General features: G+C 46.6%; 1 protein-coding gene across 3 annotated transcripts in view; it reads left to right on the top strand.

Moving 5' to 3' along the window:
* Positions 1-767: 767 nt before the first annotated feature.
* Positions 768-16888, top strand: part of MILR1 (mast cell immunoglobulin like receptor 1) — a 22041-nt gene continuing 5920 nt past the window's right edge. The window contains exons 1-5 of one of the 3 annotated variants that reach the window (XM_025362675.1): positions 768-952; positions 1045-1086; positions 5041-5310; positions 10464-10748; positions 13698-13808. In XM_025362675.1, coding sequence (XP_025218460.1) covers positions 898-952; positions 1045-1086; positions 5041-5310; positions 10464-10748; positions 13698-13808 — 763 coding nt within the window. In that variant the 5' untranslated portion in view covers positions 768-897. The remainder of the gene's footprint in view (positions 953-1044; positions 1087-5040; positions 5311-10463; positions 10749-13697; positions 13809-16888) is intronic. The other 2 variants (XM_025362677.1, XM_025362676.1) reach the window with 2 other exon arrangements.

A 16888-nucleotide genomic window follows, 5' to 3' on the forward strand; every position in this document is an offset into this window, starting at 1 on the left:
ATTCAGAAATCACTGAGGCAGCAGCATCTTGTACAAATATTTCTCAGACTTCACTGTGTGTAAGAATTGCTTGGGACCCTTGTTTAAAAAAAAAAAAAAAAAAATCAGAGTCCCAGACTTCAAACCCGTTCAGTCTGGAGTGGGGTCTAGGAATCAATAGTTAATGAAAGCAGGCATTTTTGGCTAGGCACAGTAGCTCACACCTGTAATCCCAGCACTTCGGGAGGCAGAGGTGGGAGGATCACTTGAGCTCAGGAGTTTAACACCAGCCTGGGCAACTAGACCCCTGTCTCTACAAATAAAAATGATTAGCCAGGCATGGTGGTGCACACCTGTGGGCCCAGCTACTCAGGAGGCTGAAGGGGGAGGATCACCTGAGCCCAGGAGTTTGAAGCTGCAATGAGCTATGATCACAGCACTGCACTCCAATCTGGGTGACGGAGTGAGGCCAGTCTCAAAAAAAAAAAAAAAAAAAAAGCAGGCATTTTTGATACAATATTTGTATTATCTGCTTAAGACAGTCAGTTTGCTTCCAAAGACTAAACCGAACTTCCACTAAACTCCTTTCGGCATAGACTGAGTCCAGAGCAAGGAGATCAGGTGGGTTTACATAGACAATGTAACAGTCAGATTTACCTCCTTTTCTCTTTCCCAGCCAGCGTGGGACCGGGTGGCAGGGGGTGTGGGGGGCGGGTGACAGTCTACCAAATATCTCTCTTCTTACGGGAACTCATAGAGGAAAACAGATTGGTCGAACGAACCAGTCATATTATGCAAAGCTCGTCCAAACCCTCTGATTTCCTTAACTTGGCCAAGAAAAAGAGGAAGTTCTCCGAGTGACTCACTACTGTGGTGCTACTATGCCTTCTGACCCCCTCTTGGACTTCATCTGGGAGAATGTGGAGACATTTGAACAGGCTCCTTCTCTGGAGCGTATTTTCTTCTGTCACATGTAAGCTCCCCTTATTATTTTGAGGCTCGAACCTCTAAGCCAACGCGTCATGTGGAAAGTGAGCTTAATCGTGTTCCTTTTCTCTCTTTCAGGTAGAAAAGCTGTATTGGATTGTGAGGCAATGAAAACAAATGGTAAGTTTCACTTCTTTCTTACTGAAACCATTTTCGTTGAAGTGGTGAGACAGTCTGATTGCAACATGAGCGTCCATTCGAAAGTGTTTCTGAACTTTTATGAACAACCAAAGAATGGTCTTTTCAATTATCTATTACTTAAAATAAGATGATTTTAGGGAGGGGATTGCAGCGTTTTTTCCTGAGGCTCAGTGACAAAATATTGAAATCATTTTCACAATGAAAGTTTTCTAACTTTCCTTGTTATTGTTTTATGGTTGTTGTGTTTTAACTAGAAAGCCAACACACAGACTGGGCGTGGTGCCTCAGGCCTGTAATCCCAGCACTTTGGGAGGCTAATGGGGTAGGATTGCTTGAGCTCAGGAGTTCGAAGCCAGCCTGAACAACATAGTGAGACCTCATTTCTTTTTTTTTTGAGACGGAGTGTCGCTCTGCCGCCCAGGCTGGAGTGCAGTGGCCGGATCTCAGCTCACTGCAAGCTCCGCCTCCTGGGTTCACGCCATTCTCCTGTCTCAGCCTCCCGAGTAGCTGGTAGCTGGGACTACAGGCGCCCGCCACCTCGCCCGGCTAGTTTTCTGTATTTTTTTAGTAGAGACGGGGTTTCACCGTGTCGGCCAGGATGGTCTCGATCTCCTGACCTCGTGATCCACCCGTCTCGGCCTCCCAAAGTGCTGGGATTACAGGCTCGAGCCACTGCGCCCGGCCGAGACCTCATTTCTTAAAAAAAAACAAAAAAAAACAAAACCCACAGAATTATTGTGAAATAATTCAAGCAACGCTAGAAATATACATTGGGAAGTGGTCTAACTCTGGTTCTACTAGTTACTAGCCAGCAGCCTGAGCTCATGACATACCGACTTTGACCTTAATTTCTATTTTTTTTTTTTTTTTAGACGGAGTCTTGCTCTGTTGCCCAGGCTGGAGTCAGTGGCGCGATCTCAGCTCACTGCAACCTCTGCCTCCTGGGTTCAAGCGATTCTCCTGCCTCAGCCTCCCGAGTAGCTGGGACTATAGGCATATGTCACCAAGCCCGGCTACTTTTTTATATTTTTAGTAGAGATGGGGTTTCGCCTTGTTAGCCAGGATGGTCTCGATCTCCTGACCTCATGATCCATCCTCCTCGGACTCCCAAAGTGCTAGGATTACAGGCGTGAGACACCGTAATTTCTTTCATCTGTGAAGTGGGCTAATAAAAGCACCTACGTGGTAGGCTAGTGTGCAGATCAAAGGAGACAATCCTTGCTCCTCATCACAGTGCCAGACATATGGTAAACCATCCATAAGTGATAGTCAAAGTGGTTGTTGTTACTGTATAAAATGTAAAAGTTCCATTACAATCCTCCTCCAATCCTTCTCCCCCTCCTACTTCCAGAAGCAACTGCTATCAACAGTCATTTTGTATTTGGTATCATAGTAAATAAACTCGTCTGTGACTTTCTTTTAACTTAATATATTATAGACATCTTTTCTAAGTAGTAGATATCGATTTAGCTCATCTTTTTCTTTCTTTTTTTGTTTGTTTGTTTGTTTGTTTGAGACAGAGTTTCACCTTGTTGCCCAGGCTGGAGTACAGTGGCGCCATCTCAGCTCACTGTGACCTCTGCCTCCTGGTTTCAAGGGATCCTCCTGCCTCAGCCTCTCGAGTAGCTGGGATTACAGGTGCCACCATGCCTGACTAATTTTTGTATTGTTTTTTTGGTAGAGGCGGGGTTTCACCATGTTGGCAAAGCTGTTCTTGAACTCTTGACCTCGTGATCCTCCCGCCTCGGCCTCCCAAAGTGCTGGGGTTACAGGCATGAGCTACTACACCCGGCCTCAGTTCCTCTTTTTCAACAGCTGCATGGTGTTTTAAGACTCAGCCATGATTCTTTCAGCCATCCTTATTTATTGTTCCACTTTTTGGGGGCAATATAAACAATGCTACAGTAAACATCCTTGTACAAAACATTCTTTATGGATGCTTGAGAGCTTGAAAGCATCTCTGTAGAATGAAATTCTAGAATTGAAATTGCAAGGTCAGAGGGCATACACATTTAAATTGTTACAGACCCTGCTAAGTTGCCCTCCCAACAAGGCTGATCGTATCCTATCTGTCACCAACGGTGACACCCACTCCCCAACGGTGGATATAATCACTTTTAATTTTATTTAGGTTTTTTTTTTTCTTTCTTTCTTTCTCTGAGACAGAGTCTCTGCTCTGTCGCCCAGATTGGAGTGCAGTGGTGAGATCTCAGCTTTCTGCAGCCTTGACCTTCCAAGCTCAATTGATCCTCCCGCTTTTGCTGCCTCCCAAGTAGTGTGCCATACAGGTGTGCGCCATCATGCCCAGCTAATTTTTGTATTTTTAGTAGAGGCAGGGTTTCACCATTTACCCAGGCTGGTCTCGAACTCCTGGACTCAAGAGATCTGCCCACCTCGGCCTCCCAGATTGCTGGGATTACAGGCGTGAGCCACCGTGCCTGGCCAATCATTTTTAAAATTTATGCCAATCTGATGAGTGAAAAATGATATCTCAGTGTTGTTTTAATTTGTAGTTGCTTCATCACTTGTGAAGTTGAGCATCTTTTTTCATGTTTACTGGCCACAAACACTCTAGCATTCCTATATTAGAAAAAACTTAGGGTTGGCTATTTGGTTGGAAAGGTAGTTTAAGTCTTGTCTTAAAGTTGAGTTTATATGGCGGGGCACAGTGACTCACACCTGTAATCCCGGCACTGTGGGAGGCTGAGGCAGGCAGTCACTTGAGGTCAGGAGTTCGAGACCAGCCTGGCCAACATGGTGAAACACTGTCTCTACCAAAACTACAAAACTTAGCTGGGCATGATGACGTGTGCCTATCGTCCCAGCTGCTCAGGAGGCTGAGGCAGGAGGATCAGTTGAGCCTGAAAGTTCAAGGCTGTGGTAAGTCAAGATCATGCCACTGCACTGCAGCCTGGGCAACGGAGTGAGACTCTGTCTCAAAAAAAAAAAAAAAAAAAAAAAAAAAAAAAAGTTGAGTTTATGTAAGACTGAGAAAATGTTAATTGTCCAGATCAAAGAGTGGGAGAAGAGTTTATTGCATTTTTAAAAGCATTTTTGAAGAGTCTAAATCTGTCTTCCACCCAAGCCATCCACTGGTCCCAGCTATGTTTTGTTTGTTCTGTTTTGCTTTCTAAAAATTAGAGATGAGGGCTCTCTATGTTGCCCAGGCTGTTCTCGAACTCCTGACCTCAAGCGATCCTCCCACCACAGCCTTCCAAAGTGCTAGGATTATAGGCGTGAACCACCACACCCAGCTTCAATAACTTTTTGTTTATTTATTTATTTATTTATTTATTTTTTTTTGAGACAGAGTCTCGCTGTGTCACCCAGGCTGGAGTGCAGGGGCCGGATCTCAGCTCACTGCAAGCTCCGCCTCCCGGGTTTTACGCCATTCTCCTGCCTCAGCCTCCGAGTAGCTGGGACTACAGGCGCCCGCCACCACGCCCGGCTAGTTTTTTTTTTTGTATTTTTAGTAGAGACGGGGTTTCACCATGTTAGCCAGGATGGTCTCGATCTCCTGACCTCGTGATCCACCCGCCTCGGCCTCCCAAAGTGCTGGGATTACAGGCTTGAGCCACCGCGCCCGGCCTATTTTTTATTTTTATTTTTTGAAATAGTATTACTCTGTCGCCCAGGCTGGAGTGCAGTGGCATGATCTTGGCTCACTGCAACCTCCACCTTCCGGGTTTAAGCACTTCTCCTGCCTTGGCCTCCTGAGTAGCTGGGATTACAGGTGCCCGCCACCGTGCTGGCTAATTTTTGTATTTTTAGTAGAGACAGGGTTTTGCCATGTTGCCCAGGCTGGTCTCGAACTCATGGCCTCAAGTGATCCACCTGCCTTGGCCTCCCAAAGTGCTGGGATTACAGGCATGAGCCACCTTGACCAGCCAGGATCTTAACAAGGACTTTTTCTTGTGTCATTTTGTTTTTCAGAATTCCCTTCTCCATGTTTGGACTCGAAGACTAATGTGGTTATGAAGGGTCAAAATGTATCTATGTTTTGCTCCCATAAGAACAAATCACTGCAGATCACCTATTCATTGTTTCGACATAAGACACACCTGGGAACCCAGAATGGAAAAGGTGAACCTGCAATTTTTAACCTAAGCATCACAGAAGCCCATGAATCAGGCCCCTACAAATGCAAAGCCCAAGTTTACAGCTGTTCAAAATACAGCCGTGACTTCAACTTCACAATTGTCGGTAAGTAGAGCACCTGTTCCTTGGAGCCCTATAATTTATAGGGTCTTTTCTGGTTCTATGAGGGGCTCTCCATGACCCTTGCGAACACTCAACAAACTGGAAAGTGTGTTACTGCGATCTTTATTCTTTTTTTATTTTTTATTTATTTTTAGACCTGGTCAACAGGAAGTATTTTTAATTTTTTAATTTTTGAGATCTGTATTCTTTTTTTTTTTTTTTGAAACAGAGTCTCACTCTGTTGCCCAGGCTGGAGTACAGTGGTACAATCTTGGTCCACTGCAAACTCCGCCTCCCGGGTTTAAGGCATTCTCCTGCCTCAGCCTCTCAAGTAGCTGGGATTATAGGCACCCATCACCACACCTGGCTAATTTTTGTATTTTTACTTGAGACGAGGTTTCACCATGTTGGTCAGGCTGATCTCGAACTCCTGACATCAGGTGATCCGCCTGCCTCAGCCTCCCAAAGTGCTGGGATTACAGGGGTGAGCCACTGCGCCCAGTGAGTTCTCTATTCTTAATAATTCCATTTCACCTTCTCTTTCAAAGACTTTCGACCATGTCAGGTAATAGTCTTATATCTTTAGGCAAAAGTCTTATATCTCAACAATAATTGTTGAGGTCTTTTCTAGGAACTTTATTCTGTGATTCCCATTGTGTGGGCAAAAATCACTTTTTTTTTTTTTTTTTTTTTTTTTCTGAAGCCTTGGGCCCCATGGAGAGGGTCTTCAAAGCCCCAGGCCCTTCCCACCGCTTCCTTAGTGTCCGGGGCCCCTCTGCTAGCACTCACTGCTATGTTTTTCTGTCCCATTTTCCCATCCCAAGCTTGTTACTGCCTAGCATTAAGGGCCTCATCTGTGAAGGTGACCTTGATAATGGACTCCTGGGAGAGGAAAAAGTCTTCTAGGAAACACATGTATGTTACACCTGGAGTCTTCAAAGCACAGGGACCCTGACTTCCTGAGAACTCTTGAGTGGTCCTCTATGTCTATGCTATCCAGTATGATACTGTTTAAATTTGTTTATTTTGTTTTATTTTCTTTCTTTCTTTCTTTCTTTTTTTTTTTGAGATGGAATCTCGCCCTGTCACCCAGGCTGGAGTGCAGTGGCATGATCTCAGCTCACTGCAACCTCTGCCTTTCAGTTCAAGTAATTCTCCCACCTCAGCCTCCCAAGTGGCTGGGATTACAGGCACGTACCACCACGTCCAGCTAATTTTTGTATTTTTAATAGAGATGGGGTTTCACCATGTTGACCAGGCTGGTCTTGAACTCCTGACCTTAGGTGATTCACCCACCTCAGCCTCCCAAAGTGCTGGGATTACAGGCGTGTGCCACCGCTCCTGGCCAAAATTTATTAATTTAATAGCCTATGTCACCCAGGCTGGAGTGCAGAGGCTACTCACAGGAAATCAAAGTCCACCGCAGTCTCAAACTCCTGTTCTTAAGAGATCCTCCCACCTCAGCATCCTGAATAGCTGGGATTACAAGCACATGTCATAATTGAAATCAAGTTAATGAAAATTAGATGAAATAAAAAATTTCACTCCACAGTCTCATTAGTTACATTTCAAGGCTTTGGTAGCCACACCTGTAGCTGGTGGCCACCACATTGGACAACACAGATGTAGACCATTCCCATCATCACAGAAAGTTCTACTGGGTGACATTGCTGTAGCTCAGTGATTCTTAGCTTTTTAGGTTATAACTGTCTTAATAATCTAATGATAGCAATGAATACCTTCTCCAGAGAAATATTCATAAAGCTGCAGATACAAATTTCTGCATAAGGTTTTAGAGGATGCTACAGACTCCAGGTTAGAACCCATTATCTTGGCCAGGTGCAGTGGCTCACAGGTGTAATCTCAGCACTTTGGGAGACCGAGGCAGGAGGATCACCCGAGCCCAGGAGTTTGAGACCAGCCTGAGCATTATATGGAGACCATGTGTCTACAAAAAGTTAAAATATATTGGCCGGGCGCGGTGGCTCAAGCCTGTAATCCCAGCACTTTGGGAGGCCGAGACGGGTGGATCACGAGGTCAGGAGATCGAGACCATCCTGGCTAACACGGTGAAACCCCGTCTCTACTAAAAAATACAAAAAATTAGCCGGGCGAGGTGGCGGGCTCCTGTAGTCCCAGCTACTTGGGAGCCTGAGGCAGGAGAATGGCGGGAACCCGGGAGGCGGAGCTTGCAGTGAGCTGAGATCCGGCCACAGCACTCCAGCCTGGGCGACAGAGCGAGACTCCGTCTCAAAAAAAAAAAAAAAAAAAAAATATATATATATATATATATGTAGCTGAGCATGGTGGCGTGCCTATAGTGCCAACTACTCAGGAGGCTGAGTTGGGAGGATTGCCTCAGCTCAGGAGTTGAAGGCTGCAGTGAGCTGTGATTGCACCACCGCACACCAGCCTGGGTGACAGAGAGAGACCCTGTCTCAAGAAAAAAAAAAATCCCAATGATCTTTGGACATAAACTGAGTATATTCCTTGTGAAAGGAAAAGGAAGAAGGAGGGGGAAAATCCCTGCAAACATGGTACTGGAACACGATGGATTTGTGAGGGCAGGAACATAGCTGATGGTATTCTCTAGTGGTCAGACTCCTGCTGCACTGGGCGATAAGCCCATCGGTTCATATGTTTTCTGTGCACGACCTTCCTGCAATTTGTTAGGGTAATTACACAGTCCGGTAATAAAACTATCTTGGTAGATTATAAAACTGTATTATCTTCAGTTAGGGCAGATCAACAGGCACTACTGAGTACCTACTCTGTGCAAGCAATTGTGCTACTGGGTTTTTAATGAGGCCTAAAACACAGTGTTGTCCCCAACCCAGTCAAGGTTGAAACTATGAGCCATAAACACAAATTCATTAACCACTGATTCACTCATCAATTTTTTATTTTTATTTTTTTTTGAGACAGAGTCTTGCTCTGTCGCCCAGGCTGGAGTGCAGTGGCGCCATCTCAGCTCACTGCAAGCTCTGCCTCCCGAGTTCATGCCATTCTCCTGCCTCAGCCTCCCTAGTAGCTGGGACTATAGGCACCCGCTACCACGCCCGGCTAATTTTTTTTTTTTTTGTATTTTTACTGGAGACGGGGTTTCACCATGTTAGCCAGGATGGTCTCAATCTCCTGACCTCATGAACCGCCCGCCTCGGCCTCCCAAAGTGCTCACTCATCAAATGTTTAAAGAGAACACAGGGCCGGCTACGGTGGCTCACGCCTGTAATCCCAGCACTTTGGGAGGTTGAGTGGGGGCAGATCACTTGAGGTCAGTAGTTCAAGACCAGTCTGGCCAACATGGTGAAACCCTGTCTGTACTAAAAATACAAAAGTTAGCCAGGCATGGTGGTGGGCACCTGTAATCCCCAGCTACTTGGGAGGCTGAGGCAGGAGAGTTGCTTGAACCTGGGAGGTAGAGGTTGCAATGAGCCAAGATCGTGCCACTGCACTCCAGCCTGGACAACAGAGTGAGACTGCGTCTCAAAAAAGAAAGTACATTTTTTAAAAAAAATTGTTTTTAAGTATGGACTCTTGAAGTCAGTGCTGACTGAGCCATTTACTAGCTGTGTGACGTTGGGCAAATTTCTCAATCTCTCTGAAGCACAGTTGGTTCATCTGTGGAATGGGTATGATACTATCCACACTGCAGGACTGTCGTGAAGGTCAAATGAGATCATGTGAATGGCATGCCTGGCACACGATAGATACCTAACAACTTTTCTTCCGTTCCTATAATACTGTCTTATTAATACATATATAATAAAATGTATAGCTGGGTTTTTCTGTTAGGTTATAGAATAGGCTATGATCTAACAGAGTGTAGCAGACCCATTTCCTGTTGAGAGTTTCTCTTGAATCTAGCTAGCAGGGTTACTCCTGCTCTTCGGAGGAAGTGAAAGATAATTGTGCAGCTGAGTTCTTTTTTTTTTTTTTTTTTTTTTTGAGACTGAGTCTGGCTCTGTCGCCCAGGCTGGAGTGCAGTGGCCGGATCTCAGCTCACTGCAAGCTCCGCCTCCCGGGTTTACGCCATTCTCCTGCCTCAGCCTCCGGAGTAGCTGGGACCACAGGCGCCCGCCACCTCGCCCGGCTAGTTTTTTGTATTTTTTAGTAGAGACGGGGTTTCACCGTGTTAGCCAGGATAGTCTCGATCTCCTGACCTTGTGATCCGCCCGTCTCAGCCTCCCAAAGTGCTGGGATTACAGGCTTGAGCCACCGCGCCCGGCTTGCAGCTGAGTTCTATAAATAAAAGTACCGTTAGAGAAAACGATATTTTTGGGGCTGGGCGTGGTGGCTCACACCTGAAATCCCAGCACTTTGGGAGGCTGAGGTGGGAAAATCACTTGAAGCCAAGAGTTTGAGACCAGCCCGGGCAACATAGCGAGACCCTGTCTCCACAAAACATTTAAAAATTAGCCAGCAGTGTGCACCTGTAGTCCCAGCTCCAGGGGACGCTGAGGCAGGAGGATCACTTGAGCCCGGGAGTTTGAGGTTACAGTGAGCTATAATTGTGCCACTTCACTCCAGCATGGTTGACAGAGCAAGACCCTGTCTCCGAATAAATAAATACATTGAAAAGAAAATGATATTTTTGGATTAAAAAATCCCACTGTAAATTTACAAGGAATGAGAATAAAAGCACATCTTGGGCCGAGTGTGGTGGCTTCTGCCTATAACCCCAGCACTTTGGGAATTCAAGGTGGGAGGATCACTTGAGGCCAGGAGTTCAAGACCGACCTGGCCAACATGGTAAGACCCTATGTCTATGAAAAATAAACATAAAAAACCACTTCTCAACTTCATACTTAGAACTGGATCATTGACAAAATTATATTCATTATTAACAATAAATAGATTGTGAATTCTAGGAAGGGCAACCTTGTACCCCAGTTCCTCAAAGCAGAGAGATACCCTCCACTCTCTGGCTTTCTCAGCACTGGGCTGAGAACCTCGGCTAACCCCACACTGCACGGGGTTGGCCACATGCCCATTGGCCTTTCCCAGTGGGCCGTGAGCTTCTTGACTTCTCAGGAAGGGGATCATTCATCTTGGTTCCACAGCCTGGAATGGAGTAAGGGTTCCACCCATATTTGTGGTCTGAGTGAGCGTGCCCAGTCTGTTTATCCTTTTCATGTTCACTTTCATTCTTCCAGACCCGGTGACTGCCCCAGTGCTGAACATTATGGTCATTCAAACAGAAACACACCGACATATAACATTACATTGCCTCTCAGTCAATGGCTCGCTGCCCATCAATTACACTTTCTTTGAAAAGCATATTGCCATATCACCAGCTATTTCCAAGTACGACAGGGAGTCTGCTGAATTTAAGTTAACCAGGAAGAATCCTGGAGAAGAGGAAGAGTATAGGTGTGAAGCTAAAAACAGATTGCCTGACTATGCAGCCTACAGTCAAACTGTCACCATGCCCTCAACAGGTAAGAGCAACCTGAGTTCTTTCAGCCAGGTCTGAACTCGCTTCCAGAAACTGCAGCTGCTCCTCTGCCCGCCCATTTCCCACCGTGGTCACCTGCTTCCGCATGGAGGGTCCCTATGATAGAGTCCATGCAAACTCTCATGGGGTTGCTTTCTGCCATAAAGGAACCATAGAAAAGCCTAGAAGCTGGAGCAGGAGGGGGACTTGTGGTGAAACTTTCTGCCCTCCTCTTCCAATTTGCACCTCTCTTGGAACTGCCAGGTCGGTTTTCTTTTTTTTTTTTTTTTTTTGTCATGTTGTATGCATTTCTTTCTTTCCTTCCTTCCTTCCTTCCTTCCTTCCTTCCTTCCTTCCTTCCTTCCCTCCCTCCCTCCTTCCTTCCTTCTTTCTTTCTTTCTTTCTTTCTTTCTCTTTTACTTTTTTTTTTTCTTTGAGACAGAATGTCACTCTGTTGCCCAGGCTGGAGTGCAGTGCTGCAATCTCGGCTCATTGCAACCTCTGCCTCGCAGATTCTAGAGATTCTCGTGCCTCAGCCTCCTGAGTAGCTGGGACTACAGGCACCCGCCACCACGCTTGGTTAATTTCTGTATTTTCAGTAGAGATGGGTTTTCACCATGTTGGCCAGGCTGGTCTCAAACTCCTGGCCTCAAGTGATCTGCCCACCTCGGCCTCCCAAAGTGCTGGGATAACAGGCGTGAGCCACTGCGCCTGGCCGTCTTGTACTGATTTCTAATACCCATGCCTTCCTGCTTGGCTGTTTGTTGCTCCACTGCTAACAATGGTGAGTCCAGAGTCCTGCACCACCCTTGGCTCAGGGCTAGAGGCGCCCCTGGCCAAGCTCTGTGGAGGGCTCTGGTCTGGTACCTCCGGGCTATGTACCTTCCCCTAGGCTGAGAGGTTCAGGGAGCCATGGGGATGCGCCCACCTGGACCCTATACTCCCACTTTTCTGCTCCACACTCTGGATACCTGGACCTAGATCCCCTGCCCAATCAGATCAGAACCCATTTCCAGGGCCTGTACCAGTCTCTCCCCCAGCTCATCCTCCTGAGGGTGGCCCACAGTGAAGGTATGAGCATTCCTGGACCTGAGCCAAGGGAGCTGTTTATGGGAGGTGTGGATGGTGTTTGCACATGTGGGCTGGGGCGTCCACGCGCATGCAAAGCCCCTTAGGGTGCAGGTCAGAGCCCAGGTGGGAAGTGGGGCAGCCCGGGACTTCCGTGGGTTCGGTCCATGCTGCCACGTCCTGATGCCAAACTCTGGAAAGTCTGAGAATTCCAGATTCAAACCTGACCTTCCAGGTCCTTCTGAGGGTGCATTTGTCAAGGTAGAAGGATAGAAGGAAAACTAGATCGTGTGCAGTGACTCACACCTGTAATCCCAGCACTTTGGAAGGTTGTGACTGGCAGATCACTTGAGCCCAGGAGTTTGAGACCAGCCTGGGCAACATGGCAAAACCCCTGTCTCTACAGAAAATAAAAAAAATTAGCCGGGTGTGGTGGTGCATGCCTGTGGTCTCAGCTACTCAGAGGATGAGGTAGGAGGATTGCTTGAGCCTGAGAAGTGGAGGCTGCAGTGAGCTATGATCATTGTGCCCTGCGCTCCAGCCTGCACAACAGAGCGAGACCCTGTCTGAAAGAAAAAAGAAAAAGAAAAAGAAAAACTAGGTTAGCAAAGGCACAAGGCATGCTTGGACATTGACCACTCCAGCCAGCCACATCCTCAGAACAGAACCTACGCCCTGGTATTCAGTGAGGGTGGTCTAACAAGTGAGGCAGCCTGCTGGAGTCAGGCATTTGGCTATGAGTCACAGCCCTTCCATTCACTGGCTGTGTGACCTTAGGAAAGTCATTTCACCTCCCTAAGCCTTACTCACTTCATCTATAAAATGCGAATGATGCCAAGAGGATAAGTCAGACAACACAGGCTAAGTGCCTAACACAGTGCCTGGCCTGCAGCTAAAACTCAAAAACTGGCAGCTGTTTGGATGACACGAAACGTGCTGCCAGGGCTCAGGGCCTCGCCCAGTAAACACCCAGGCTTTTCTGGTGCTTATGACCCCAGAAACGTTGCTTTTCTTTTCTTTGGATGACCACTGTGGAAGATGTGCTTGCTCATGACTTTTTAAACTTTATTATTTTTACTTATTTTATTATGTATTTATTTATTTATTTTGAGATGGAGTCGCACCCAGTCTGGAGTGCAATGGCACGATCTCGGCTCACTGCAACCTCTGCCTCCCGGGTTCAAGTGATTCTCATGCCTCAGTCTCCCAAGTAGCTGGAACTACAGGCACATGCCACCAGGCCCAGCTAATTTTTGTATTTTGGGTAGAGACGGGGTTTCACCATGTTGGCCAGGCTGGTCTCAAACTCCTGACCTCGGGTGATCTACCTGCCTTGGCCTCCCAAAGTGCTAGGATTACAGGTGTGAGCCACTGCGCCCGGGCTATTTTTATTTATTTCTTAACTTATTTATTTATTGAGACAGGGTCTGGTTTTGTCACTCAGGCTGGAGTACAGTGGCACAGTCGTAGCTCACTGCAGCCTCCACCTCCTGGGGTCAAGCGATTCCCCCTGCCTCAGCCTCCTGAGTAGCTGGGATCATAGGCACATGCCATCACACCTGGCTAATTTTTATGTATTTATTTATTTTGTAGAAACAAGGGCCTCACTATGTTGCCCAGGCTGGTCTCAAACTCCTGGACTCAGGCGATCCTCCGTCCTTGATCTCCGAAAGTGCTGGGATTACAGGTGTGAGCCACCACGCCCAGTCAATAACTTTATTGACTAGTAAGTCCCATAAGTGGCAGATGTCATGACCATTTGGGAACCTGGGTGCATAGTACATTGGTTAAATTGGGAGACATCACCTTTTCTAAAACACTTGCTGGCTTAACGTCATTGGCAAAGAAAATGCTATGGTCACCAGTGGATGCTGTCTTCTTCCAGGCGGAGACAGCTGTCCTTTCTGTCTGAAGCTACTGCTTCCGGGGTTATTACTGCTGCTGCTGGTGATAATCCTAATTCTGGCTTTTTGGATACTGCCCAAATACAAAGCAAGTAAGTTCTTTTAGTCGCTTTACCACCGTTTTCCCATGGGTTTGGGTTACAGACAGCAGGGCAGAGGGTGAGGAGAAAGAGAAAAGGGGATTGGAAATAGAATAGGGAGAAAATGAAAACAGGAGGAAAAGATGAGAAAGGGGAGCGGGAATGGAACAGACTTCCTGAACGGTTCATGCAGAGGGTAATTCTTTCTCCAGGGAAAGCCTTTTCTGATTGAGGGCGAGCAGAGCTGGCTTCACAGACGTGCAGCCTGTGCAGTCACACAGGGCCCTGTGCCGAGAAGAACTCCACATTTGGTATTTATTTATTTATTTATTTGTTTGTTTGTTTGTTTATTTTTGAGACAGAGTTTTGCTCTTGTTGCCCAGGCTGGAGTGCAGTGGTGCGATCTCAGCTCACTGCAGCTTTCGCCTCCTGGGTTCAAGCAATTCTCCTGCCTCAGCCTCCCAAGAAGCTGGGATTACAGGTATCTGCCACCACACCCAGCTAATTTTTTGTTTTTTTAGCAGAGACAGGGTTTCACCATGTGAGCCAGGCTGGTCTCGAGCTCCCGGCCTCAGGTGACCCGCCCGCCTCAGCTTCCCAAAGTGCTGGGATTACAGTCATGAGCCACTGCTCCCAGCTGCATCTTGAAATTCTTAATGATTTTTTTGTACTCTTTTAAAAATTGTTAATGGTGGTAAAATATACATAACACTAAATTGGCCACTTTAAACCATGTTTAAATGTATAGTTCGGTGGCATTAAGCACGTTCCCATTGTCATGCACCCTTCTCCACCATCCACGTCCAGAACTTTTTCATCTTCCCAAACTGAAACTCTGTGCCCATTACGCACTAGCTCCCTATCCCTTCTTCCCCCAGGCTCTGACAACCACTATTCTGCTTTCTATCTCTATTAGTTTGACTCTTCCAGGCACCTCATAGAAGTGGAAGCATTTGTCCTTTCATAACTGGCTTATTTCACTTCGATTAATGTCCTCAAGGTTCATCCATGTTGTCGTATGTGTCAGAATTTCCTTCCTTGATAAGGCTGAAGAATGCCCCATTGTACATAAGTACGCCACACCTTGTTTATCCATTTATCCCTCATGGGTGCCCGTGTTGCTTCCACCTTTTGTCTATTGTTTAATAATGCTAGGAACGTGGGTGTGCAATTATTAATGTTTTAAAACAAGAGGCCCTTTTCTCTTCTTTGTATGACTTCTTGTGAAAGACGTACTTGGTCATGACTTTAAGAACTTGTGTTCCTTTCTCTCTCTCTCTCTCTCTCTCTCTCTCTCTCTCTTATTTTTTTATTCTATATTAAATAGAGACGGGGCCTCACTATGTTGCTCAGGCTGGTCTCGAACTCTTGGGCTCAAGCAATCCTCCTCCCTCGGCCTCCCAAAGTGTTGGGATTACAGGCGTCAGCCACTGTGCCGGGCCAAGAACTTGTGTTCTTAATTAAACACAAGTTTTAGGCATGTGAACAATGTTCATTTCGCCCTGGGCGCTGTGAGTGGTGCGGCTGCTCCTGACTGCAAGTACCTCAAGCAAGAGCTTTGCCTCGTGCGACTCTAGATCTGCCACATACGTAGGGGAGGCTCAGTGCATGAGGACAAGCAAGCGTCATCCCACTAGCACAAAAGACACCTTCAAAAGGTTTACAATTGTTTGGGGCTGGAAGTATTAAAAATATTAGGTTGGTGCATAAGTAATTGCAATTTTTGCCATTACATTTATGGCAAAACCCGCAATTACTTTTTTTTCTTTTTTTTTTAAATGGAGTCTTGCTCTGTTGCCCAGGCTGGAGTGCAGTGGTGCAGTCTCGGCTCACAGCAGCCTCTGTCTCCCTGGTTCAAGCGATTCTCCTGCCTCAGCCTCCTGAGTAGCTGGGATTACAGGCACCCATCACCATGTATTTTTAGTAAAGACGGGGTTTCACCATGTTGATCAGGTTGGTCTTGAACTCCTGACCTCAGGTGATCTGCCTGCCTCAGCCTCCCAGAGTGCTGGGATTACAGACGTGAGCCATTATGCCCGGCCCATAATTACTTTTGCACCAACCTAAGATATATATATTTTCTTTCTACATTTCCATGCTTTCTAGATTTTCAATGTAAAAGTATAATCTATTCTACTATAAGATTTGTTTTTTTAAAAAAAAAAAAAACCTTATTAAACACACCAGACTCAAAAAAGACAAAAACAGAAACAAAAAAGCATCATTTCTCTCTTCCCCACCTTAAGTGCTTCATCCAGCAGAAAACTTGTCAATGTTATTAGAAGAATCAGTTATAGCTTTTTTTTAAAAAAAATGTTTTTTAGAGACGGGGGTCTCACTATGTTGCCTAGGCTGGTCTTGAACTCCTGGACTCAGGCGATCCTCCCACCTCAGCCTCCCAAAGTGCTGGGATTACAGGCATGAGCATGCTTTTCATTCCTCACGTCTTATGGCCACCGCTGGTTAAGACTTCAAAGTGGTTTTTTCATTTGGCACATGAGTGCGGAAGAATATGAAGATTTACACAAAAGACAGTTTGTGTCTCAGCACTGGTGCCCATCAGCAAGCTGAGGGCTATTGGACAAGCCCCTCAGGCTGTTGCTTCTGAGCCTTGGTGTTCTGACTTGTGGAATGGACCATGGAGATATTGTCAGAACTGGCAAGAGAACCAATTGGGAACCATCTCCAGAGAGTCACAACTCAGAGAAGTCAGGGACTCAGCTGACATAAAACTTGACCACAGAGGTCACGAGTTATACATCTGATGCATCTTTAAGATTTTATTTTAGGCCGGGCGCGGTGGCTCAAGCCTGTAATCCCAGCACTTTGGGAGGCCGAGACGGGCGGATCACGAGGTTGGGAGATCGAGACCATCCTGGCTAACACGGTGAAACCCCGTCTCTATTAAGAAATACAAAAAACTAGCCGGGCGAGGTGGCGGGCGCCTGTAGTCCCAGCTACTCGGGAGGCTGAGGCCGGAGAATGGCGTGAACCCGGGAGGCGGAGCTTGCAGTGAGCTGAGATCCGGCCACTGCACTCCAGCCTGGGTGACAGAGCGAGACTCCGTCTCAAAAAAAAAAAAAAAAGATTTT

Source organism: Theropithecus gelada, chromosome 16 (assembly GCF_003255815.1).
Source record: "Theropithecus gelada isolate Dixy chromosome 16, Tgel_1.0, whole genome shotgun sequence".
Classification (NCBI taxonomy): Eukaryota; Metazoa; Chordata; class Mammalia; order Primates; family Cercopithecidae; genus Theropithecus; species Theropithecus gelada.